General features: G+C 43.3%; 1 protein-coding gene across 4 annotated transcripts; it reads right to left on the bottom strand.

Moving 5' to 3' along the window:
* Positions 1–319: 319 nt before the first annotated feature.
* LOC121533620 (zinc finger RNA-binding protein-like) lies at positions 320–26621 on the bottom strand. 4 transcript variants are annotated; one of them, XM_041839728.2, is made up of 19 exons: positions 26377–26621; positions 23802–24060; positions 23355–23469; positions 22857–23075; positions 22388–22692; positions 21966–22151; positions 21538–21757; positions 21226–21380; positions 21004–21123; positions 20464–20609; positions 19439–19565; positions 19050–19258; positions 10709–10880; positions 9428–9602; positions 7882–7970; positions 7517–7612; positions 7293–7404; positions 2456–2553; positions 320–2166 (listed from the first exon to the last, which is right to left on the bottom strand). In XM_041839728.2, exons 1-19 carry the CDS (start codon positions 26427–26429, stop codon positions 1987–1989), a joined length of 3036 nt encoding a protein of 1011 aa, XP_041695662.2. In that variant the 5' UTR covers positions 26430–26621; the 3' UTR covers positions 320–1986. The 4 variants fall into 4 exon arrangements, with proteins under 4 accessions (XP_041695662.2, XP_041695661.2, XP_041695660.2 ...); XM_041839727.2 differs by having other exon boundaries at positions 19050–19261; positions 26377–26617; XM_041839726.2 differs by having other exon boundaries at positions 20428–20609; positions 26377–26615.
* Positions 26622–27864: the final 1243 nt, after the last annotated feature.

Below are 27864 nucleotides of genomic sequence, written 5' to 3'. Positions count from 1 at the left end.
TCATGAATATTCAATATATCAGAGGGGTGCGATACGATACAATTCCTCCTTTGTGGAAGCGCGGACCATTTTTTCAGTGGCATATTTTTTTTACATTTTAGTCATTTAGCAGACGCTCTTATCCAGAGCGACTTACAGTTCGTGAGTGCATACATTTTCATACTGGCCCCCCGTGGGAATCGAACCCACAACCCTGGCGTTGCAAACGCCATGCTCTACCAACTGAGCTACACGGGACTACATGAATGGCAACACATTTTACAAGGTGTGGGATGGCAGTTCTGTCAAAAATAAACAATTATTCACATAATCAGAAAAGTAGACCATGGGTTAAGTCTTTAATATTCATCCTTGATTTAAGGCGCCACTACAAAGAAATTCAAATAATATTACAGCAACGTTAACTCTCCTTTTAACAATAAAGTAAATTGCAACATCCTGCAAAGATAAAAACAAAACTTAAAATGGGTGCTGTGAAGATGCTCTTTGTAAATGAACTCAATATGAAAAGCACAAACCGCTTCTTACAAAATCTTAATGCACAAAGATACAGTATGTGAATAAGATCTTCGCTTTAAATGTTCCACTTTTAGAACCTTCAGTCCATAGATACGACATCTCCTAGACACAAAACAATGCAGGCACAAGGAAGAAAGTCTTAAGACTGGTATCCCTTGATCATTTCAGTAGACATCCATACTTCTAGTTCTCACTCACCAAAGACATTTTCCTCCAGTAACACAAACGACAGATTGTTAATAGGCAAGTTTACATAAAAATATGGCTGCATATAATAACATCATGGTCATTTTATAAGTGCTTCATTCTCTCAGCATGCTAGACTTAGACTGTGCAACATACTGTATGAGCTATCAGTCAACTCCTCTTAGACAAAACATGTTCTATTACCCAGTGATTCCTTTAAGCTTTAAAAGTATTTTGTGGTGCAATCACATCTTGTACAAAGCAGATTTTTTTCTTTCAGGTGTCTGACAAATGTATAGGCATCTTTATAGACTATACGGAGAGTGCTTTTCAAAGAGCAATGTTTTCTACGTGTTTTTCTTCACATTACAGCTTTAGAATTGTATTTGTCATTGCCTGCAATTTAGGCACAATGAACCGTACATTCTTAAAACATACTTTAATTTACCCATGTCTTTGTATTTAAAACCTCTGAGTAACAGGTCTTCACCCCGGACCCTTCAGCAAAACCCATCCACATCTACAGAACTCATCTCAATTCATGCACCTAGATGAGGAACTCCTGCAGTCTTCGGTATATAATAAAACACTTGAACTAGCCTGTGCAGTATAGGATTAAAGCTCGTCTTCAATAAGAAAAGCAGGAAAAAAAGCTAAAAGGGCTTTGTTACAATGTAGGCATCCATGTAAGAGTACTTACAGTACATAGAAGACAATGGTAAGTAACAGTGGTTGGTACAGGTACTGAAAATGGGAGGGCTTCAGTAGCTGAGTGGGCAAATATTCTGGAAATGGAATGATGCAATCATTTAGCCTGGTTCCAGATCAGTATGTGCTTTAGCAAACTCCTGACGATCGTTGACTCCTCTGACGATCGTTTTCATGCCATAAATACATGAAGAGGAGTTGGCCTGAAGCACATACAGATCTGGGATCAGGCTATCAGTAATGTCAGTGACGTTAAAGCCAATTTTCAGCACATCTACAGTATGTTACAGTACAGAATGACTGGGAGAGAATTACAGTAAATAATCTTTACCTTTCCCCTCCCATTCTCTCCTCCCTCTAGGGAGACAGAAATGTTACGACTAAGTCAGTTATATTCATATAGATTTTGAGAATAAAAATAAACGTAAAGGATGTGACATTCTGCCAGTATAGACTACTAACCTGCTCTAGCCTGGGTGCCAGTCAGTTTCTGCTTTACTCCACTATCATTCTCATGCCAACATTAGAAGCAGAACCAGACGGGCACCCAGGCTAACGCTGCTCTGGCAGAGATCAAGCATCCACCTCTTCTGCATCCTCTTTCTTGTCTTTCTTGCCCTCCCCCTCTCCTTCTCCCGTCTCGCTCCCGTCCCGTCTGCGCTTGCGGTTCCGAGCGCTGGCCTTGGACGCCGGCAGGGAGTCCATCCCCAGAACCTTGTGGATCTGACGGAACGCCAACAGTCGCAGAGCATGCTGGAACCAGAGAGAGGAGAGGTCAATCAGTGGACTTCAAACATTCCCTTCTCACACATATCAATGTGTGAAAATCAAACACGAATGGAGTGTAACCAGAACTAGCATAATAACAAGGGGGTTTAAGTTAAGTGAATCTGTACCCATATAGCTTATCCATGATTTCTTTACAGAAATTCATATTCAATGTCTTCTGTATGCCGCCCCGTTTCCCAGTCTAAGGTGGTAGTCTTCCAAAAGTTACTGTTGATTATGCCCAATCACATGGTGAGTGTGGTAGTGATAGTACCTGCGCGCTGGCAGTAATGTCTTCCCTGGCTTGCTTGGTCATGCTCCCAAGAGCATCGGTTTGGGCTTTCTCACAGGGGTCCAGCAGCCCAGGACCGTCTGAGAAAAGGAACACAAATCACTCAAACTGATAGATATATACATATACAGAGTTGAAGTCGGAAGTTTACATACCTTAGCCAAATACATTTAAACTCAGTTTTTCACAATTCCTGACATTTAATCCTAGTAAAAATTCCCTGTCTTAAGTCAGTTAGGATCACCACTTTATTTTAAGAATGTGAAATGTCAGAATAATAGTAGAGAGAAGGATTTATTTAAGCTTTTACTTCTTTCATCACATTCCCAGTGGGTCAGAAGTTTACATACACTCAATTAGTATTTGGTAGCATTGACTTTAAATTGTTTAACTTGTGTCAAACGTGTCGGGTTGCCTTCCACAAGCTTCCCACAATAAGTTGAGTGAATTTTGGCACATTCCTCCTGACAGACCTGGTAGGCCTCCTTGCTCGCACACGCTTTTTTAGTTCTGCCCACAAATGTTCTATAGGATTGAGGTCAGGGCTTTGTGATGGCCACTCCAATACCTTGACTTTGTTGTCCTTAAGCCATTTTGGCACAACTTTGGAAGTATACTTGGGGTCATTGTCCATTTGGGAGACCCATTTGTGACCAAGCTTTAACTTCCTGACTGATGTCTTGAGATGTTGCTTCAATATATCCACATAATTTTCCTTCCCCATGATGCCATCTATTTTGTGAAGTGCACCATTCCCTCCTGCAGCAAAGCACCCCCACAGCATGATGCTGCCACCCCCGTGCTTCACGGTTGTGATGGTGTTCTTCGGCTTTCAAGCAAACCCCTTTTTCCTCCAAACATAACGATTGTCATTATGGCCAAACAGTTATATTTTTGTTTCATCAGACCAGAGGACATTTCTCCAAAAAGTACGATCTTTGTCCCCATGTGCAGTTGCAAACTGTAGTCTGGCTTTTTTTTATATGGCGGTTTTGGAGCAGTGGCTTCTTCCTTGCTGAGCGGCCTTTCAGGTTATGTCGATATAGGACTCGTTTTACTGTGGATATAGATATTTTTGTACATGTTTCTTCCAGCATCTTCACAGGGTCCTTTGCTGTTGTTCTGGGATTGATTTGCACTTTTCGCACCAAAGTATGTTCATCTCTAGGAGACAGAACGCATCTCCTTCCTGAGCGGTATGACGGCTGCGTGGTCCCATGGTGTTTATACTTGCGTACTATTGTTTGTACAGATGAACGTGGTACCTTCAGGCATTTGAAAATTGCTCCCAAGGATGAACCAGACTTGTGGAGGTCTACAATTTTTATTCAGAGGTCTTGGCTGATTTCTTTTGATTTTCCTATGATGTCAAGCAAAGAGGCACTGAGTTTGAAGGTAGGCCTTGAAATGCATCCACAGGTACACCTCCAATTGACTCAAATGATGTCAATTAGCCCATCAGAAGCTTCTAAAGCCATGACATCATTTTCTGGAATTTTCCAAGATGTTTAAAGGCACTGTCAACTTAGTGTATGTAAACTTCTGACCCACTGGAATTGTGATACAGTGAAATAATCTGTCTGTAAACAATTGTTGGAAAAATTACTTGTGTCATGCACAAAGTAGATGCCCTAACCGACTTGCCAAAACTATAATTTGTTAACAAGAAATTTGTGGAGGGTTGAAAAACAAGTTTTAATGACTCCAACCTAAGTGTATGTAAACTTCAGACTTCAACTGTATGTATGTATGTATGTATGTATGTACAGTGTGGAAAAAAAGTATTTAGTCAGCCACCAATTGTGCAAGTTCTCCCACTTAAAAAGATGAGAGGCCTGTAATTTTCATCATAGGTACACGTCAACTATGACAGACAAAATGAGAAAAAAATATCCAGAAAATCACATTGTAGGATTTTTAATGAATTTATTTGCAAATTATGGTGGAAAATAAGTATTTGGTCAATAACAAAAGTTTCTCAATAATTTGTTATATACCCTTTGTTGGCAATGACACAGGTCAAACGTTTTCTGTAAGTCTTCACAAGTTTTTCACACACTGTTGCTGGTATTTTGGCCCATTCCTCCATGCAGATCTCCTCTAGAGCAGTGATGTTTTGGGGCTGTCGCTGGGCAACACAGACTTTCAACTCCCTCCAAAGATTTTCTATGGGGTTGAGATCTGGAGACTGGCTAGGCCACTCCAGGACCTTGAAATGCTTCTTACGAAGCCACTCCTTCGTTGCCCGGGCGGTGTGTTTGGGATCATTGTCATGCTGAAAGACCCAGCCACGTTTCATCTTCAATGCCTTTGCTGATGGAAGGAGGTTTTCACTCAAAATCTCACGATACATGGCCTCATTCATTCTTTCCTTTACACGGATCAGTCGTCCTGGTCCCTTTGCAGAACATCCCCAAAGCATGATGTTTCCACCCCCATGCTTCACAGTAGGTATGGTGTTCTTTGGATGCAACTCAGCATTCTTTGTCCTCCAAACACGACAAGTTGAGTTTTTACCAAAAAGTTATATTTTGGTTTCATCTGACCATATGACATTCTCCCAATCCTCTTCTGGATCATCCAAATGCACTCTAGCAAACTTCAGACGGGCCTGGACATGTACTGGCTTAAGCAGGGGGACACGTCTTGCACTGCAGGATTTGAGTCCCTGGCGGCGTAGTGTGTTTCTGACGGTAGGCTTTGTTACTTTGGTCCCAGCTCTCTGCAGGTCATTCACTAGGTCCCCCCGTGTGGTTCTGGGATTTTTGCTCACCGTTCTTGTGATCATTTTGACCCCACGGGGTGAGATCTTGCATGGAGCCCCAGATCGAGGGAGATTATCAGTGGTCTTGTATGTCTTCCCTTTCCTAATAATTGCTCCCACAGTTGATTTCTTCAAACCAAGCTGCTTACCTATTGCAGATTCAGTCTTCCCAGCCTGGTGCAGGTCTACAATTTTGTTTCTGGTGTCCTTTGATAGCTCTTTGGTCTTGGCCATAGTGGAGTTTGGAGTGTGACTGTTTGAGGTTGTGGACAGGTGTCTTTTATACTGATAACAAGTTCAAACAGGTGCCATTAATACAGGTAACGAGTGGAGGACAGAGGAGCCTCTTAAAGAAGAAGTTACAGGTCTGTGAGAGCCAGAAATCTTGCTTGTTTGTAGGTGACCAAATACTTATTTTCCACCATAATTTGCAAATAAATTCATTAAAAATCCTACAATGTGATTTTCTGGATTTTTTTCTCTCAATTTGTCTGTCATAGTTGACGTGTACCTATGATGAAATTTACAGGCCTCTCTCATATTTTTAAGTGGGAGAACTTGCACAATTGGTGGCTGACTAAATACTTTTTTCCCCCACTGTATGTACAGTGCCTTGCAAAAGTATTCAACCCCATTGGCGTGTTTCCTATTTTGTTGCATTACAACCTGTAATTTAAATGGATTTTTATTTGGATTTCATATAAATGGACATACACAAAATAGTCCAAATTGGTGAAGTGAAAAAAATTACTTGTTTCAAAATATTCTAAAAAATAAATAAAGGAAAAGTGGTGCGTGCATATGTATTCACCCCCTTTGCTATGAAGCCCCTAAATAAGATCTGGTGCAACCAATTACCTTCAGAAGTCACATAATAAGTTAAATAAAGTCCACCTGTGTGCAATCTAAGTGTCACATAATCTGTCACATGATCTCAGTATATGTACACCTGTTCTGAAAGGCCCCAGAGTCTGCAACACCACCAAGCAAGGGGCACCACCGAGCAAGGGGCACCACCGAGCAAGGGGCACCATGAAGACCAAGGAGCTCTCCAAACAGGTCAGGGACAAAGTTGTGGAGAAGTACAGATCAGGGTTGGGTTATAAAAAAAAAAAAATCAGAAACAGGGAAATTCTTGAGGGAAACCTGTTTCAGTCTTCTAGAGATTTGAGACTGGGATGGAGGTTCACCTTCCAGCAGAACAATGACCCTAAGCATACTGCTAAAGCAACACTTGAGTGTGTGAGGGGAAACATTTAAATGTCTTGGAATGGCCTAGTCAAAGCCCAGACCTCAAACCAATTGAGAATCTGTGTTATGACTTAAAGATTGCTGTACACCAGCGGAACCCATCCAACTTGAAGGAGTTTTGCCTTGAAGAATGGGCAAAAATCCCAGTGGCTAGCTGTGCCAAGCTTATAGAGACATACCTCAAGAGACTTGCAGCTGTAATTGCTTGGAAAGGTGGCTCTACAAAGTATTTACTTCGCGGGGGTGAATAGTTATGCATGCTCAAGTTCTGTTTTTTTGTCTTATTTCTTGTTTGTATCACAATAAAAAATATTTTGCATCTTCAAAGTGGTAGGCATGTTGTGTAAATCAAATGATACAAACCCCCCAAAAATCCATTTTAATTCCAGGTTGTAAGGCAACAAAATAGGAAACATGCCAAGGGGGGTGAATACTTTCGCAAGACAGTATGTATGTATGTATGTATGTATGTATGTATGTATGTATGTATGTATGTGTATATATATGACTACTGCTACATTATTTATATTGTTCCACTCACTGCTTACATACCACCGCTCTGAACAACTTCTGCTTCAAGAATGTAAAGTAACACTGCTAGCTATGTATACCGCTGACAAAGCACACTGTACAGTTCAAAATTCAAGTTTCCCCTTTATTTCTTTCCTTGGACCCTGAATGACCAGTAGGAAGCACTAGAGAACAAAGAGGGTCCAGGTGGGGCAAAACAGAACTGCAGTAAATGTGGGGTGATCCCACCCTGGCTAACCAATACTAACAAATAATACTAGCAAACTCCCTCACCTGGCAGCAGAATGCCCGTGGCAATACACTCCAGGACCCTACGCATGGCTTCCCCTGGGCTGAGGGGCCCAGTGGCACTGCTGATGGCCTTCTCTACCAGCAGCTCCATAGCCTGAACACAGGGAGTCCACACACACCACGTAAGACACACAACACACAATTAAGAACTTTAACGTCAATTAGCTTTGTTAAAAAAGCTGAACATTGAGACAGAACATCCTCACCCAGGCTGGCATCTTGCCCCAGGTTGGCACTCGCTGGCACAGATCACGTAACAGTCTAATGATGATCACACAGGACTGAAGACCGTTGGCACGAGCCTGTAGATACCACACACACAAAAGACAAGTCAACACCTGTTACAGTGCACTGTTATACACAGACAAGCTATAACTAGGGCCTGGAGTTTTACCTAGGCCCTGTTTATGGATCATGTTTATGAAGATTCTGGGACTCAGTACTTAGGCATTAGGCTGTTCCAGATCTGTTTGTGCTGTCTTGCCAACTCCATTGCTGTCTTAGTCACGATCTGGGACTCGGGATACTTAGGAGTGAACATGTTGTTTGCCATTGTACATATTCTCTTTACCTGGAACCACTTGGCGTGTCTCAGAGCAGCTAGGTACTCCAGGCACTTCCTTCGGTTCAGAACATCAGGAGGGTCTTTCTCAGGCACCCCTACAGTAGGATAGGAGGAACACACTGGCTCATTGATTACTGCTCTATCACTCATATGAATGTGTCCATCAGAGCCACCTACAGTACTGTTTCACCCAGTTTCTCATGAGTTATGGGTAATAACAGAGATAAAGAAAGTCAGGAGGAAATATTAAGTGATTGCATTGGATGTGTTGATTAACAAAATATGACAAACAGGGTAATTCAACTATTAGGTCATAGACCGTTTTACCACAAATCACTTCCATGGTAAGAAAATGTGCCAATAATGCATTCAATTTGGGACTTGATGTTCTTAATGCATCCATTGCCATATCATGCTATTTATCAATATACATATTGAACTGAATAGACATATGGAATGCCAAATGGTAACTTCTTAGTCATTTAGAGCTGTGGCTAAATGTAATTTCACAAGATAAGCTACAGTTGTACAATAGGGCTTTCCATGTTCCTAGAGACTGTTGTGGCAAGAGTGGTAGATGTTAGCGCCTCTGTTACAGGGGGAAATGCATGTACATACTGTATGTTTGCCAAGGTCTGCTGATACAGGCGGACATACTGATCAACAAACCCAAACACCACAACTTAAGCAATGGGAAATATAATTTGAAACCTTTTCCAAGTAAGGGTATTTACAGTGATAGAAAAAGGTGAGATCAGCTCACATAGGTGAGGGAGTGTTTTGCATCTCACAATGGTTCTAAGAGTATGCCGCAATGCGACGGGTTTAACTGTATAGCAGACTAATCAATTCAATAATCTAGTCCCAACTTCAATAGAGACCATTGTGTGGGGATAGAATGACACTCCAACACCTTGTCAATCAATACTTTGTTGATGCCGTTTCAGTTAACAGGGATGAGAGATGGAGGGATGGTCATGGGATCTCTTAAAACTCCATTAGCAACTATTGACTAACTGTTGATAAGATTATGGAAATTGACATTAGCCTAGATGGAGATTAATAGGAACAAAATAACATTCAAATGTATATCAAAAGTGATACAATTATTCCTGCATGTCATGTTAATAGACGCACACTCATCCCTGGGCATTATCTTTGTATAGTTTATCACTTCCATTGTTTTTCATGGTTTCACCTGGGCATGTGTCCATAGACACACACATTCACACACAAATGGCATAGAAAGGTCGGAGAGCCCTGCTTTAGATTTCCATGTCGGAGAAAGTAAAGTGGAAAACAGAAGGACTACTGGTACTGGAAATAATGGATAAATTAAAACGAGACAGAAATGAATGGGCGAGTCAATTTACTTCATACCTTCGGAGGCCGGGAGGGGAGAAACAAAAGTGTTATTCTACGATATCTACCACATTTGGATGAAAATCAATATGGGCTTGGTTAAAAGTCCCATTTCTTCTTTTTTTTGTTGAGTATGAGCTTTGGGAGACATACAGTGCATTTATTGGACTGAAAGCTTGGCTTCTCTAACCTTTCTCAGCCGCTTTGTCTCCTGCCTTTTCCTCCTTCTCAGGGGCAGGGTCCTCCCTCATCAGTGGCGAAGTTAGAGAGATGGTGACCTGCATTTTTGGCTCCTTGCTCGAAAAAATCACGATGTTGGCTTCCTCAGGGTGAGCCTGTACCTCATACTGATCTTCAGAAAATGTCTGCCGGTTAAAAGGACACTTTGGATTACTCACTAGAGGGGGGAATCTTTTTGGGCTGGGGGGCAGAAATTCAAATCATTTCTCAATAGCTGCATTTAGCTTTTAAAAAGGCCCATTTAGATAATCTTATGCAAGTGGACAAATGTTTAAGAGACAGTAATTCTATAAAACACGTTTATTTTTATGGCTTTATGTAACCTTAGGGGAGTACATGTTTAACTATAGCCCTAGTCTCTGTAGGGTTCATGTGTCATGACTCATAACCAGGCAGTGGCACTAAAGATCAGTCAAAAGCACTTCTGATGAAAAACACTATTATACCAGAATTCAGAGGGAGGAAGGAAATGCAACACACACCACAGTCTAATATACACATTTCATTTGTTATAAGGCCTGGGTTCAAATAGTATTTGTTTTCTTTTAAATGCTTTGGACATTTAATTGAACCTGCTGGAGTGCCAAATGTGAAATTCAGCAATCATTTTTGTTGACTATTCCATTGTGCCAGACAAGCTCATAGCGCAATCAAGCGTAAGCTAAAGCATATGAAAGAAAACAAACACTATTTTAACCCATGTTTTTTGGTATAGGTCCTTTCATTGACTGTTTCTTCTTGAATAGTCTTGATGCCCATCTGTAGTCTAGATGTTGTGACCACTGGTAAGGCACAGACTGGTATTGTGTCCCATCAGCACTACTCTTGGCATCTCAGATGCAAATACATGTTTCACTGTTCAAATAAGATTGCAGGTTTATGAACTGAGCTCTGCAGTACAGACAGAGGGGAAACCACTCTCCTTGAATCATTAATGATACAGTGTGATCTTACAGTACGTTCCTTTTCTAGTGTTGGTGCAGCCCTGACGACAACCTCATGACATGACGTCAAGAGTTGTGGTTTGTCATTTTATAATGAAAATCAGATTTCCTCTTTTGACCAAATAGCATCAAAGATGGGGAAAAGTCCCTAACTGTTCCTTATAATGGTTGATGTGTTATTTTCTGGTGTATAATCCAACTGCATGTAGAAAACCCCACCTCCATCTCATACACAGTGGATCCCAAAAGATATGATTCCACTTAAGGGAAGCTGATAATCATCTTACCATCAGTTCTTTGGGCAGCTGCTCAGCGATGTCGTTCAGTAGAGAGAGGGTGGGCTTCTTGGCAGCCAGCAGGATGAGCTCCACGTTCCTGTCCCCGTTGAGCAGCAGGCCCTTGGCCAGAATGCCGACCCTCATCACCCCCTTCAGCATACGGGCCGCCTGAGTGTCAGGTCTACACACCAGGGATCAGAGGTCAAGCAGGGATGGGTAAAGAAAAATATACATCAGGCTACATGCTATGGTTGGGCGATGTCTGGAATGACACATCGTCCCATTGTCCTGTCCAAACATCATTGAAATACAATCGTATCGTCTATTGTATCACGTTGCTCCAAGAGGGGTCAATTGGCAGGAAGAACGCAATATAAAGGACACATTGCTAGGCCTAAACAGTGTTTGACCTACTTTTATTTTTAAATCTAGTCTAGGCAGCATGATTTTCAAATTGGAAGGGCTATGATTCATATTAGTTATATTAGCCTACTTTAAAATATTATACACAATAGTGTAGACCAGGGGTGTCAAACTCATTTTAGCTCAGGGGCCACATGGTATATATAACTTAAGAACAACAACTTCAAATTGTTTTCTTTGTTTTAATACGATCAACATAAAGCTGGAGCCTGAGGACAGTGTGTCCAAAATAGTACAAGCACAACATCACTTTTAATCATAAAACACGTCAAGTTTATTTGAAAATTCTAAAGAAAAAGAACACACAATGCCTCAGTGATTAACAGAACTGTTTCACAGATCACAGAACTATATCAGGGTGTCATTTCTCAGGCAGAAATGTAGATAAAAATAATGAAATCCTGTTCCCCAAACAAGTGCAAGAACCACAGAGTCAAGAATAGGTTAAATATACAAATAAAATAAAAATCAATTAAAAACAATAGCACATCAACATAAAAACATATAAACATAAAGCTGGAGCCTGAGGACAGTGTCCAAAAGCACAACATCACTATTAATCATAAAACACCTCAAGTTATTTGAAAGTTCTGAGGACAAAGAACACACAAACACACAATGCCTCAGTGATTCACAGAAGTATATCACAGAACTATATCAGGGTGTCATTTCTCAGGCAGAAATGTAGATAAAAATAATGAAATCCTGTTCCCCAAACAAGTGCAAGAACCACAGAGTCAAGAATAGGTTAAATATACAAATAAAATTAAAACAATTAAAAACAATAGCACATCAACATAAAAACATAAACATAAATCTGAAAGCGTTGCTCAAGCTCCCGTAACAGTCCCGTTATTTTATCTTTGAACCGCTTCATGTCTGCCACATGTTGGGTCGCGCACACATTTTTCAGACAGGGGAAGTGAGCTGCATCACCACCGGCAAGTTGCGTCTCCCACAATGACAGCTTCAACTTGAAAGAACGTATGCTGTCATAATACTGCGTGACAACTTTGTTGCGCCCTTGCAGCTGTTTGTTCAAGTTATTCAGGTGCTCTGTAACATCCACCATAAATGCAAGGTCCTGCATCCATTCTGCGGAATGAAATTCTAACACTGGTTTGCCCTTTTCTTCCATGAACTGTTCAATTTCTTCTCGTAAATCAAAGAAACACCTCAGCACAGCACCTCGGCTTAACCATCTTACCTCAGTGTGGTATGGCAGGCCATAGATGTGGTCTTTCTCTCTGAGAAGGCTGTCAAACTGACGGTGATTCAGGCTTCTGGATCGGATGAAATTAACAGTTTGGATGACCACCTTCATGACGTTATCCATCTTTAATGACTTGCAACACAAAGCCTCCTGGTGCAAAATACAGTGAAAAGTCAAAAAATCACGTCCTCCATTTGCAGATTGCACTTTCTCTCTGAACTTTGTCACAACGCCTGCTTTTTTCCCGATCATTGAGGGCGCACCATCTGTAGCCAGACTGACAGCGCGGGACCAGTCCACTCCGACCCTGTCCAGCGCGCCGACGAGTGCAGTAAAAATATCAGCTGCTGTCGTTGTATCTGTCATCGGCACCAACTCCACGAACTCCTCGGTGACGGTCAATGTGTCATCAACTCCGCGGATGAAAATGGCCAGTTGTGCAACATCTAATGTCCGTGCTTTCATCAATTGCAACCCGGAAACGCAATAAATGACTTTACTTTTTGCTTCAACTGGCTGTCCAAATCCACTGAAAGATCGGAAATCCTGTCTGCAACTGTGTTTCTTGTCAGGCTGATATTTGCAAAAGCCTGCCGCTTTTCAGGGCACACAATCTCCGCTGCCTTCATCATGCATGTTTTTACAAATTCACCCTCACTAAATGGTTTTGAAGCCACTGCGATTTCATTAGCAATGAGGTAGCTAGCTTTCACTGCAGCGTCACTGATGTCTCGGCTGTGAGTAAACACAGACTGCTGTTTCTTCAGACCCGCCAACAGTTCATTCACCTTCTCTCATCTCCGCTGTCCTTGAAAGTTGTCATATTTGTCGGCATGAAGACTCACATAGTGGCGACAAAGGTTATATTCTTTCAGCACTGCAACATGCTCTGAACACACCAAACATACAGCTTTCCCATTCAATTCCGTGAATAAATAGGATGACCATTTTTCTTGGAACACTCTGCACTCTGCGTCCACTTTTCTCTTTTTTGACAGAGACATATTGGGGCAATGAGGGTGCCAAAGCACATAATGTTAAAAGTAGAAGCCGTAATAAATATCGCGGGTAAAACAAAGTAGCTCATTGGCTGCACGTGCTTGACCTACTTGCTCTGCCCCGGTATAAACAGTTTGCTTGCTTAACACAATTGCTATTGCGCCAATCATCTCGCGGGCCGGATTAAACCCGTTTGCGGGCCGGACGTTTGACACCCCTGGTGTAGACTGATTGTCATTTAATCTTGATCTGGGTAAGCGTATTTGCAACATTCTTTCTTCCATTAGGCTACTTTCCGACAGTTTCAGACTGCCTTATGCTAAATCATTAAAAAACTATGGCTGACTTGGTGGGAAAGAAAAGCACGTCTTTGCCTGTTTGGCAGTTCTTTGGTTTCAGGCCGAATGATAAAGGTGAGCCAGCAGACCTGACCAAATTGGATCCACTTTTAGATCTGTAAGTAAATTATTTCCATGACTTTACATAGCTAATTTACTGTGTGTGTGTGTGTATATATATATATATATTTCGTTTTTTATAAATTGTCTGCTTTTTGTGCTTTGGATTTAGTTTATAGGCCTATGTAACAAGTAATTTCAACGTTATATAATTCCAAAGTAGTTATTGTCTATGTTTTATATTAGTTCACGGTTTGCTGTTCTGAGTTTCATCCTCTCATGGCCTTTGTTTATTTGTGGTTCTCACCTCTGCCTTTGTCTCCAAAGTGTTACTGTTTGCATTGTGTGTGCGTCACACCTATGTGAGTCACTGTACAGATAAAGTTTAGGCTTGGTGTTTTTACTTTACAGTAATGTCATTTTGTAAATTTAGTCAACTGTAATTCTGTGTCTTACAACAATATTTCTCTATTTTATTCACCACAGAGCTGAGGATGCAGACTATTTGGATGCTGACGTTTGGGAGCCACACCTGCCCAGCAAGCGCCCTCGCCGGTCAAGGTCTTCACCCCCCACTACTAAGTAAATCACCCCGTCTGATGGTTCTACATCCAATTTTCATAGACCTCTTCAAAAAGAACATAGGGGCTTGTGGCACCATTCGTCCTAAAATAATCGGTTTCCCCAAGACCAAGGTAAACGACATGACAAAGACAGCGGAGAGGGGGACCATACGTTGGATCAGGACTAACAAGCTGCTTTTTGTGAAATGGAAGAACACTAGGGAAGTAACCATGCTCACCACACAGTAGAAGGCATTCAATAACGACCATGTCTCAAGGAGGGAGAAAAAGGAAGAATGTCCCCATTCCTGTTTCTGTGAAGGACTACAATGCCAACACGTGGGGTGTCGACCTATCTGATGCTATGATATGCTACTACCAGGTCCTCCACAAGACCAGGAAGTTGTATAATACTTTTTTTTTACCACTTTGTGGACATTGCTACAGTAAATGCTTTCATTCTCCACAAGCAGATGGCCAAAGCAAAAGGTCAAACCCCTCTCTCCCAGTTGGCCTTCCGAGAGCAGCTGGTGTTGGAAATGGCTGAATTGGGGGCCCAAAGCAACCTCAACCATCACAAGACCCCCCCCCCCACTATCCAACACACATGCCAAAAGACAAAAAGGAAGAACTGCAAGTATTGCACAAAACACAGGGGCGAAAAAAAGCGTGAAATGTCAATCTTCTTTCTGAAATCCCAGTTCGCTTTTTGTTTCCTGGCAGAGAGGGACTGCTTCAAAGACTTTTACAACATGCACAAGCTACGGTGAAAGTGAAATCTAATCATCTACACCTGGGATGTAAAACGAACACGAATGCCATTTGTAAATAGTTCCACTTATTTATATTTTTGCACCTTTTTTAGTGAAGAACAGGTGTGTAACCAAGTTTGTGTTTGATAAGACATAATTTTTTTTAATGTATATCTGTTGCTTTTATATTGTTTTTGTAAACAGTTCATTTGTATGTGGGACCAATACATTGGATATGTCTAGGCTAAACGTTCAGGCACTTTGGAGAGGTTGAAAAAAAAAAAACACTTGGATATTCCCTGTATGTCCCGCAACACCACCACAATGTTTGAAAGAGGTTGGTGTTGTAAATTTTTTGTTTTTATAGTGAACAATAACTTTTAGGCATATCAAGTGTGCAAAAACAGTGCAATTACCACATTCGGACACTTTGGAGAGGTTGAAAGGACATGTACCCTGGATACCCCATAACACCACCACAATGTTCGAGTGAGGTTGATATGGTAGAAATTGTGTTTTTATACTGAACAAATAGCATTTAGGGATTGCCAATATGTAATAGCAGTGGAATTATCTAATTCACAGACATATGCCACTTTGGAGAGGTTTAGGGACACTTGGAAACGTCCCGTGACCACACCTGACAACACTAAAACATCTGCCCATTTCTAGTTGTTAGGTCTATCAATCCCATTTTTTCCTGATATTAGTCCCCTGTAGCTCAGTTGGTAGAGCATGGTGCTTGCAACGCCAGGGTGGTGGGTTCGTTTCCCACGGGGGGCCAGTATGAAAATGTATGCACTCACTAACTGTAAGTCGCTCTGGATAAGAGTGTCTGCTAAATGACTAAAATGTAAAATGTAAATGTTGTGGAAGCCATCTGATGTGTTTCCAGCTCTGGGCATCAATAATTCACTTATAGCTTGTCAATGAAAGATTACTTTAAAAATAAGAAAACTGTTATTTTGTGTGTGCTTGATCTTGTGTATTCTGAACTATGTAACTCCTATCCATCTTCTGATCCTCATTATTTCCCAGATGTCTTCTTTCCTAGTTTTGGCATGTCAGAATCATGTAATTACACATGAATAGCAGTTACTTTTGGGTATGTCTATTTAGGCGGAAATCTAACTTTTGCTATTACATTTAAGAGGTTAAAGAATGTTATAGGCTAAATAATAATTTGTTACAGTGAGGGAAAAAAGTATTTGATCCCCTGCTGATTTTGTATGTTTGCCCACTGACAAAGACATGATCAGTCTATAATTTTAATGGTAGGTTTATTTGAACAGTGAGACAGAATAACAACAAAAAAATCCAGAAAAACGCATGTCAAAAATGTTATAAATTGATTTGCATTTTAATGAGGGAAATAAGTATTTGACCCCTCTGCAAAACATGACTTAGTACTTACATTTTAGTCATTTAGCAGACGCTCTTATCCAGAGCGACTTACAGTTCGTGAGTGCATACATTTTTTAATACTGGCCCCCCGTGGGAAACTAACCCACAACCCTGGCGTTGCAAGCGCCATGCTCTACCAACTGAGCTACACAGGGCCAAAACCCTTGTTGGCAATCAGTTGGAGGTCAGACGTTTCTTGTAGTTGCCCACCAGGTTTGCACACATCTCAGGAGGGATTTTGTCCCACTCCTCTTTGCAGATCTTCTCCAAGTCATTAAGGTTTCGAGGCTGACGTTTGGCAACTCGAACCTTCAGCTCCCTCCACAGATTTTCTATGGGATTAAGGTCTGGAGACTGGCTAGGCCACTCCAGGACCTTAATGTGCTTCTTCTTGAGCCACTCCTTTGTTGCCTTGGCCCTGTGTTTTGGGTCATTGTCATGCTGGAATACCCATCCATGACCCATTTGTAATGCCCTGGCTGAGGGAAGGAGGTTCTCACCCAAGATTTTACGGTACATGGCCCTGTCCATCGTCCCTTTGATGAGGTGAAGTTGTCCTGTCCCCTTTGCAGAAAAACACCCCCAAAGCATAATGTTTCCACCTCCATGTTTGACGGTGGGGATGGTGTTCTTGGGGTCATAGGCAGCATTCCTACTCCTCCAAACAAGGCGAGTTGAGTTGATGCCAAAGAGCTACATTTTGGTCTCATCTGACCACAACACTTTCACCCAGTTCTCCTCTGAATCATTCAGATGTTCATTGGCAAACTTCAGACGGCCCTGTATATGTGCTTTCCTGAGCAGGGAACCTTGCGGACGCTGCATGATTTCAGTCCTTCACGGCATAGTGTGTTACCAATTGTTTTCTTGGTGACTATGGTCCCAGCTGCATTGAGATCATTGACAAGATCGTCCCGTGTAGTTCTGGGCTGATTCCTCACCGTTCTCATGATCATTGCAACTCCATGAGGTGAGATCTTGCATGGAGCCCCAGGCCGAGGGAGAATGACAGTTCTTTTGTGTTTCTTCCATTTGCGAATAATCGCACCAACTGTTGTCACCTTCTCACCAAGCTGCTTGGCGATGGTCTTGTAGCCCATTCCAGCCTTGTGTAGGTCTACAATCTTGTCCCTGACATCCTTGGAGAGCTCTTTGGTCTTGGCCATGGTGTAGAGTTTGGAATCTGGTTGATTGATTGCTTCTGTGGACAGGTGTCTTTTATACAGGTAACAAGCTGAGATTAGGAGCACTCCCTTTAAGAGTGTGCTCCTAATCTCAGCTCGTTACCTGTATAAAAGACACCTGGGAGCCAGAAATCTTTCTGATTGAGAGGGGGTCAAATACTTATTTCCCTCATTAAAATGCAAATCAATTTATAACATTTTTGACATGCGTTTTTCTGGATTTTTGTTGTTATTCTGTCTCTCACTGTTCAAATACACCTACCATTAAAATTATAGACTGATAATTTATTTGTCAGTGGGCAAACTTACAAAATCAGCAGGGGATCAAATACTTTTTTCCCCCTCACTATCTGATCGTTGTTGACTTTTATATAAATGCACAATTTGTAAGCTATTGAAACACACTGATCATTCATGTTTTGTTCCCGATTATTGAAAGTGCTGCTGCGGGAGATTATGCCCGATTGCCCGTTAGACAATTCAAGGACAGTAATAAACACGTCAACAGTTTTATACATATTCGTTTAACTTGTCAAAGTAACTTTTACTGCAACTTTTATTGACAGTAGACTGTGTGTAGGCCTATATTATTGGCTTTTTGGTTTGCAAGGAGGGATTTTCCGTCTGCTAAATTTATTTTGCCTACACTTTGGTCAAGTAAAGCAGAAACGTACCAGGTTAGTTTAAACTTCCTATTCGATTTGTCCATCTTGCTTTGTTCTCTCTCTCTCATTATAACTATGTTTTTATTCAGGATATTCACAAACAACTTTGAGATGGAACTCCGTTAGACCTATAGATTAATTTGATGTTGATAGTGAAAGAGTAGGCTAGTATGACAAGTCACATTTAAAATCGAACAGGGATTGGAGAGAAAAAGGGAAATTATCAGACAACGGAGTGCCCACTGCAAAACACCCATGATCATCCGACATTGGGGACACACACTAGACCCGATCTGACATTTTGCGCAGCTTTGGTGCTCTCTGCTCTTTCTACAATCTACATTATCTTTTGCATTATGTGAAGTCTAACTACCACATAAGTATTGAAATGTATTAGGCTATGGCAAATAGGGAATAGGCCTTTTTGCATGTCGTCCTGCTGTGTGCTCACTGCGCTGCGCTGTTGTGCAGCAAACAAACGCAAATATGCTAAAACCATAATTTGTGGCATCACGATGTCATCACCATCGACGATGGCTGTCAAACATCGTCGAAAGACGATTGCAATCTTAAAGCAGCCCCCAGCCCTACTACTTGCCCATGGCCCACATCAGGAGGGTACAGCATTACAGAACATTCCAATAGAAATGTGTTGTATAGAACTTTGCGTGTGGAAGTGAGAGGGATTTAGAGAAACAGAGAGAAAGATAACGAGGTAGAGAACTAGTACAAACCCATATAGCTCTTACCCTTTTTCACCAGCATCAGCCTCTGTATCAGTCTTAGGAGCAGCAGCGGGGGGCTCTTTCTCCAGCAGGGAGTCAGACACCAGTTTGAGGGCTCTCTCAGAGTGGGACACAATCCTCTGCACCGTCTGCAGTTCCTCCTCCACAGGGTAGATGGTGGAGTGTTTGGCCATGATGTGGCGGTCGTCTGGGGAATCCGGCCGACGCACAGGCTGCTAAGGGGAGAAGAGAAGAGCTGAATAAAACCAGGTGCTCTCTACAACGAAACACTTCTGGAAACAAACTGAAAAGCTAAATACATAAATCCTGGTTGCACCAGTTTTTCCTCTAGCGATCAAGTTCATGTAAACCGAACATTGATTGATTGATTGGATTTAATCATTGATTTTCACCAGTAGGGGGGGCACTGGCATGCCAGGCCGGCTCATGAGTGGAGGGGGGGGCATCCTGTGTCTCTGCTCCCCCCAGTATAGCTGCTCCTCCTCCATCCTCCTCCAGTACATGTCCTCCTCATAGCGCCTGGCAGAGGAGATACATACAGCACAGGATTATTAAATATTCAGACTGGGTAGATTTTTCTGCTGAGATACCTGTCTGTTAGGTGAAAATGCTGATCAGGAGCGTCTTTGAGACTGTTGAAAGGCATTTGGCCAGATAATGCTGGAGGAATTAAGAGTTCTCATCACTTAAGATGTTGCAGGCATTCTATATTAAGATATTAGGAGGAAATGTATTGAAAATGGGAACTGGCATAATAAGAGGAACATTTCTTTATTACTGAGGAAGGCAGGGGAATTCTCTTGTGGTTGAACCACACTGAGAGCATGGGCTTCAGAACGATATGGGTAGTGGACCCAGCAGCAGGGTTCCCCTGCTCTGCCTTCCTCTGAAATCATGGCCAAGAAAAAACACTATAGGAAGAAGTTACCCCTAAGCACTGCTCAGACCGTAAGCCCTTTTTCTACTTACCCAGTCAGATGAACTCATGGATAGGGTTACGTTTTTTTTTATGTCTCTGCGTGCAGTTTGAAGGAAGTTGAAGGTAGTTTTGCGAGCCATTGCTAACTAGCGTTAGCGCAATGACTGGAGGTCTATAAGTATAGCTACGATGCGCAATGACTGGAAGTCTACAGGTACAGCTGTATCTGTAGACTTCGTCACTGCGCTAATGCTAGTTAGCAATTTCGATAACGCTAGTTAGCAACTCCCTTCAAACTGCACGCAGAGACATAAAAATGGTATCCATGAGTTCATCTGACTTTGGGTAAGTAGAAAAGGGCTTAATTGCCAAAATCTCACACTATCCATTTAACCCCCAAATGGATGACACTAGGTTTTTGGGGTGAGTAAGCGTGATCTATGCCTAAGCAAGGACTCTGACCTCATCTCTGTGTGCCAGCTGCTGTCTGGCTCTGACCTCATCTCCAAGTGCCAGCGCTGCTCATCATCCCTTTGTCTCTTCAGCACAGCCTTCTGTTTCTGTTTCCTCAGTTTGCCCTCCTGCAGTTTCCTTGCCCGGTTACTGGGCTTGATCTCCACCGGCAGCTCTGGGTTCACCTTCTTCTATAGGAGGGGAAGGAAGGGATAGTAACAATGTCAAGAGCTGTCATTCATACATTCACACACACACTCACACACCTAGTGAGTAGCAGGCTCTCGAACTGAGAGGTAGGCATAGAGCCATAATGGAAATAAATTATAATTTGATGTGTAGATGTAAATGTGAATGACATAATTCAACTGAGAGCCAAATGACAAGGGGGCTACAGGACATTGCAAGCAATGTCTACATCCTGCCTAAACAAAGTCTGCCATCTAGTGGTGATAGTTTTGCAGTGACTTGACATGCTTGTACAACAGGTCACAGGGTTCAATGTTTATGTTTTTCAGTCAATTAATTTTGCCAGCACAATAAGTGCATTGTAGTACATAGCGGTTAGCTCTAGAAACATCTTACCTTGTACTGCAGCCGGTGCCTGCGTCCCTTCAGGTGCATGTCTTTAGCGTTGGGGTCATTGAAACTGCATTCACAGAGTTTACAGTGAAAGCGAATCACCTTCCCATCATCATTACGCACCTTCCCATCATCAAAACGGAAACTTGCATTAGAACATACCATAACCTTCGCATCTTTTACAAAATGATTAGTGAATACAAATACATTAAAAATAACTCCTACCTCCTCCACATAGTCATGTCCCACAGGCTGGACGTCCCCTTGTCCCCCCACTCCATCTCCATCCTCATCGTCACTCGTGGTCTCGCTCTTAGAAACTGTTGCTGACTGCTTGGCCTCATCCACCTTGGCTGATGGAGGGGTGGCAGGCTTGTTGGCTGTCAAGAGGAAGGCCAAATATTAGTAAGGTGCAACTTAGAAGTGCCGTTTGTGAGTCCAGAATTACTGCTTAAATGATCCATCATTGGTTTAATCTGTCAGCACAGATAATATCATAATCCCAACTACTAACAACTGATTTTTTGGAAGACTTACCAAGAAGGGTTATTTTGGGTGTGATTGGCTTCTTCACAGATAATGGGGCCTTGACGGCGTTTACGACCACCGGTTTGGGTGGCGCTACAGGTGCAGCTGCCTTGACGACAATAGGGGTCGTCTTCCCAGCGGTCGACGTTGAGATAATTGGAGCATTGTTCACTAAAATGGGCTCAGTTGACGGTATAGGTTTGCCTAGTTTGGTGTGGAGCTTCACCACCTACACGGGGTGAAGGAGAGAAATAACACATTATAAAAAATTGTGAGGTGGGATATCACAAATACCTGATTAAAAGTGTTACACTAATGATACACCAACATGTGCAACTATCACAGAGCTGATCTAGACAAATTAGCTAGCTAAACAGTGCATCAATTAGCTAGCTAGCTGCCTGATGTTGCTCCTCCTGTCAGTGCAGCTGTGCTACCTTCTGGTGCTTGGCCCCTCGGATATGGGCGGCGTACGCGTCTACGCCAGTGCAAGCAACGTCACATAGTTCACAGCGCAGCTGGGTCTGAATCCCCCGGGGCCCGTTGCTCCCCCCCGCGCTGCCAGCCTTCAGAGCTGCCTCCTTCTTCTTGTGCTTCTGGCCCTCGAGGTGTTCCCGGTATGTCTGCGGAGAAAACCATTTAACAACAGTTAATTCAACATACCTAGAAAAACAAACCTGCAAAAAACATTGAATGTCCATCCTGTGTTTCTACAGTATGTCTCACCTTAGGCACGTTACATGTTTAACTGTTACATGTTAAAATACTGTACATTCATTTGACTCTGTTGTCGTTATGTCCGTTGCCAACAAATGACCTGTCCATCTCATAACATATCACCCACACAGTTCACCACTACCTGCGGGCCAGCACAGCTGATCTTGCAGATGTCACAGTAGTGCAGCTGGGGCTGCTTGGGTGGCCCTTTGGGCTTCTGCAGCCTGTTCTGGTGGAACATGGGCTTCTTGTAGGCATTGACTGTGGGAGCAGTCACCATGTTGCTCCCCGCGTTGCTCCAGGAGGAGCTGGTGAGCTGCTTGTGAGGTGGCTGCATGGACGGCTGGGGCTGCTGGGGGGGCGGCTGGGGAGTGGAAAGCTGTGCAGGCTGGTAGTAGGAGGGGGTGGAAGTGTAGCCACTCGAGTCATAAGTAGAGTAGCTGATGCCTAAGGTGAGAGATGGAGAGTTGAGACGGGGCAGAAGGGGGTCACACTAAAAACACATATGCTGTGACAAATATGCAAGCAGTGCTTGCTTGAATTTCACAAGGGTTGATCCTTGGGGTTAAATGTGGAGTTCTGGCGGTGTGGGAATAAGTTCTATCTCTTACCCGAGTAGGAGGTGGCAGCTGTGGAGTTGAAGGAGGAGCAAGGGGTGTAAGACGAGATGGGGGTTGGAGGCTGCTGAACACTGGTGGACACTGGGTAGATGTTGTAGCTGGTGGACACTGAGCTAGCGGGGGCCAGAGGCTTTAAAGCTGTGACTTGCCTCTGTGGTGGAGGGGGCTGGCTGTACACTGTGCTGACTGGACTGTAGCCACTCTTCACGCCTACAGGAAAGGGAAAGACATCATCATCACAGTGTTGTTTAACAGGCTTGGCTCCAGTTCCACGATATTCAATATACTGGCTTTTGCAGTACATCAGCAGCCAAGTTCTTTTGCACAGTAGTATGTTCTCATGAATAGTGTATAAGACAGTAAAAACACTATGTATTGTCATGTTCAGACAAGAGAGAACATTTCAAATGAATCGGTGGCTCTTGCATTGCAGTGTTAATGATTTTCTATGTGTGATTATGTATGGGAATAAGGTTGACAATGACTCACCTGTCTGGTAGTAAGCTTCTGTTGGTGTCCGCTGGGCTGGAGCTATACTTGTCTGGTAGTACTGCTTAGTCTCATAACTAGTGACTGCAGGTGGGCGTCCGTAACTGTAGTTATCCTGAAAGGTTGTTTTACAGAGTAAATATGCATAGCAAATAGTGTGCAAAATAGAGCACATTTTCTTTACATTTTAGTAATTTTGCAGACGCTCTAATCCAGAGCGATTTACAGTAGTGAGTGCATACATTTTCATACTGGTCCCCCGTGGGAATCAAACCCACAACCCTGGCGTTGCAAGCGCCATGCCCTACCAACTGAGCTACACAGGATTAATGTGACTTGGACAATCTAAAACTCTCCCCAGGTACTTGCATTTATATACAATAGCTAATAGATAAAAAGACGATGACAGCATGCAACGGGATGCTAAAGAATGGAAATAGGACTGACCGTTTCGGTGTATACCGGTAGCTGGTACGCCTGTGGGGTGGTGGTGGGTTGGGGCGTAGGGTCCGGCTGCCGGTAGCCATAGTCTGGGGGGGCAGGGTGGGTCTGGTATGCTGCCAGGTAGGGGGCAGAGGCCACGGGCCTGGCTGGTTGTGCAGGGGCAGGGGCATAGGAGGCGGTCACTGCATGGGCCACGGCAGGGGCCGGCTGGACACCGTAGCTGGCTGTGGTAGGGTGGGCAAAGGCCGGTGGAGGCTGAACGCTGTGGGGACAGAGACAAGATGGAGGGAAGAATGAGGCACAATGGAAACGGAAAACGCTCTGTCAATACCAAGTGAAGCACTGACATTTATGAAGGGCATCTCTAAATGGTAAATGTGTAACCTGAATACTGGGGGGGGGGGGCTGCAGCGTTCTGGATAAGTTGCAGGGGTTTGATGGCATCAGCGTGGAGCCCAGCCAACAGCGAGTTACAGTAGTCCAGACGGGAGAGGATAAGTGCCTGGATTAGGACCTGCGCCACTTCCTGTGTGAGGTAGGATCGTACTCTACTGATGTTGTAGAGGATGAACCTGCAGGCGCAAGTCGCTGCTTTCATTTTTGCTGAGAACGACAGGGTGTTGTCTAGGGTCACATCAAGGTTCTTTGCACTCTGGGAGGGGGACACCATGGAGTTGTCAACCGTGATGTTGAGGTCTTGGAGCGGGCAGGCCTTCTTCCGGGAGGAAAAGCAGCTCCCTCTTGTCGAGGTTGAGCTTGAGGTGCTGGGCCGACATCCAAGCGGAGATATCTGCCAGGCACGCAGAGATGCGTTTCGCCACCTGGGTGTCAGAAGGGGGGAAGGACAAAAGTAGTTGAGTGTCATCCGCATAGTAATGATAGGAAAGACCATGTGAGGATATGACGGAGCCAAGTGACTTGGTGTATAGAGAGAAGAGGAGAGGGCCTAGAACCGAGCCCTGGGGGACACCAGTAGTGAGAGTAAGTGGTGCAGACACAGATACTCTCCACGTCACCTGGTAGGAGCGCCCTGCCAGGTAGGATGCAATCCAAGTGTGCAGAGCCTGAGACACCCAGCCCTGAGAGGGTGCAGAGGAGGATCTGATGGTTCACGGTGTCAAAGGCAGCGGATAGATCTAGGACAGGGGTACTCGAGTACTATTTGAGAAGGTCCGGTCACACAAATTTCCTAGGTGGCAAAAGTCCAGATGGATAATGTAATTTATCGGCGTAGTAACAAACCCCTACCTCGCAACACCAAACTGTTCACACCCCTCTTGTTGGCGGAGAGAAGATTTGGCAGTTTCAAAGCAAATTTCCCACAATTCTACACATTTTGCATGTAGGGCAGCTGGAGTAGCAGTGTTCTCTGGGGTGATTCATGTCTCGTCAGGGCCAAAAATTCTAAGGACTGAAGGGCAGCATAGGCTGAGCATGGTACACTAAATTATAAGGGTTGCAGCCAACGGGTGGGGAGAGTCTGTAAAGCCTACAGGTAGAGGAGCGAACTGGGATAGAAAACATACAGAGTTGCCAAGGCTACAAAAGAGCAAAATGACATCTGAAAATAACTAGGTAAGATACATTTTTTACATTTACATTTTAGTCATTTAGCAGACGCTCTTATCCAGAGCGACTTACAGTTAGTGAATATATTATTTTTTTTATACTGACCACCCGTGGGAATCGAACCATGATGGTTGATGTGTCAACAATCATCTGCAAGTTATGAGGGTTCAGCAGTTCACACACCAAGTGGCTACTGGGAAGAAGGGCAGTACTTAAAGTAGATGGTCCTAGCTAGCAAAAAGACAGTACTAGACCACAACAGATAGACAAACAATTATACTTATCACTCCTGGAGATATCAGGAGTCCTGTAGTTATAGAAATATGTTATGTAGAACAAACATGCCTCTACATTTAGAACAAGGAATCATGTCGGCTCTATTCATGGCGTGTCTATGTGCAACGCCAACGTTCGACAACTGAACGGCCTCAAATGTTAGCATATTCGCCCAAAATGTGACTGCTAGTTTGAAACTGACGAGGGGCGTATTCATTACGCCGATTGTTGCAAAACGAAAACGTTTCTTAAACGGAAGCAAACAGAACGAAACTGGGAGGGAACTATCTTAATGTGTCCAATAATAGAAACTTTAGTTGTCTTCGCAAAACGCAATTGTTTGGACTAATGATTACACCTCGGGAACTCAACTAATTCGTGCGTCCCTACCACTAGGGAAAAAAGCTAACTAGCTAGCCATTTTACCACACATATTAAGCTAGCAACTGTAGCCAGTTAATCATATTTGCCAAACGAATGAGAGTTGTATGAGGTTTCATTATATTCCAAGTGCGAAGCGCTCCCTAGCCGGGCAAGACTGGAACCTGCTTTGCTGGTTAACAGTCAGTAGTTAGCTAACTAATCTGGCTAGCATATCCATTGCACTCCCAAGGCCTCGAGATAGCAATATCGCACCAGCAATGAGGCGTTTGGAGGCATACTCGTCGCAAGAAGACGGGGCGACGACTCGGGATGAGTGCATGCTACCCATAGCCAGCAGCTATGTAATTACCTGTACTGCGGACCGGCACCATGAGTGAACCCATAATAATTGCTTGCAGCCATCTTGGCATCTACTGTAACCGAACCACCAGACAGGATCCGCTCTCTGTCACGTGTCCGTCAGCTACCATTCGCGCGCACGCTTGGATATTTAACCACAGACCCGTCACAGGGGCTATAAAACTGAAGCATCGGTTTTTAGAACGTTTTCTCACCACCCAAATGTGGCAGTGAGAGGAAGTCTAGTAGCGAACTGTGGGAGAGGACGGCACTAGCTGAAACTGGGCCGACATTCTGCTAATTTTCTCATCGATGAAACATCGTATCTAAAAAAAAAAATATGTTCCCAAAACTAGAATATTTTACGAACACAGTACACTAATTTTTATAGACTTCACGCTTTGCCAAAGTTGCGTTGTTTAGGAGTGCAAGATTGACTGAGGAGGCGTTCCCTACCGGAAATATGCAAATATGAGCAACAACGGCCAATACGATCTCGCTAGCTCGTGCTTGGCTTTGCCCACCTGCTTGCTTGTTCTGCCTACTATACTTCATTTGCTCACACTGTAAACGAGAGAGATGAACTATCTTGGGTTAGTTATAGACATCTTTGATTTAACTCTAGAGGTGCTGACACAATTAATTTTTCATCGTTTAAACCATAGCTACAAAGTATCAATTTCAGTTCAAATCCGTATAAGCCTAGGTATAGCCTACTGAACATTTATATTCTGTTTAAAATATTTTCAAGCTGTGCAGAGTCCATCCCGACGCATCCGTCCTAGTGGCAAATGAAGCGTGTATTATGTATCACACAAGTGCCACATATAAGCCCTTCTGGTGTGTCCCACTGGCATTGCATGGCCGCCTGCCACCACCACTGCTGTCTAGGGCAGAATGCTCGATAGAGGGGAAGTCCACTCCTGCAGCTGGGCAGAAAAAGGGGAGAAGGGAGAAAGGAGGACAGGAATGGGTGGAGCATAAGCAGCCGGGTGAGAAATGTGTGGATGAAAGGGGGATATGATTGGTGAACTGAAGTGCGCGAGGGAGACTGAATAAGTTAGTGTCTGTGTATGGGTAGGGGATGGGGTGGTGGTGTGTTGAGTGTAGAGACAGACAGAGCAAGAGAGAGAGATGCTGTTGCCAGGAAACAGTGGGCATAGAGGACCATTCACAACAGTTCATGGAGTAAAAACATAAAGGGAGACTTGATATGTACGTGGTATTTTTAGGCAGAAATGAACAGGAGGATTATCCCAGCATGGACTGGATTAAACCAGCATAAACAGAGAGGATAGTACAGTATAACTACTGAAGAGGAATTGGCGCTGATGGACTATCTATTATGGAATGGAGAGACAAGAGATTCTCATTTTACATTTTACTCTTATCCAGAGCGACTTACAGTTAGTGAGTGCATACATTTTCATACTCATAAACTGATTTAGAGTCTAGACACAAATACATGGGCAGAATAGACAACCAGAAACAGTCATCA

The sequence above is a fragment of the Coregonus clupeaformis genome, chromosome 20 (genome assembly GCF_020615455.1).
Source record: "Coregonus clupeaformis isolate EN_2021a chromosome 20, ASM2061545v1, whole genome shotgun sequence".
Lineage (NCBI taxonomy): Eukaryota > Metazoa > Chordata > Actinopteri > Salmoniformes > Salmonidae > Coregonus > Coregonus clupeaformis.
This window is presented reverse-complemented; position numbering and strand designations above follow the sequence as displayed.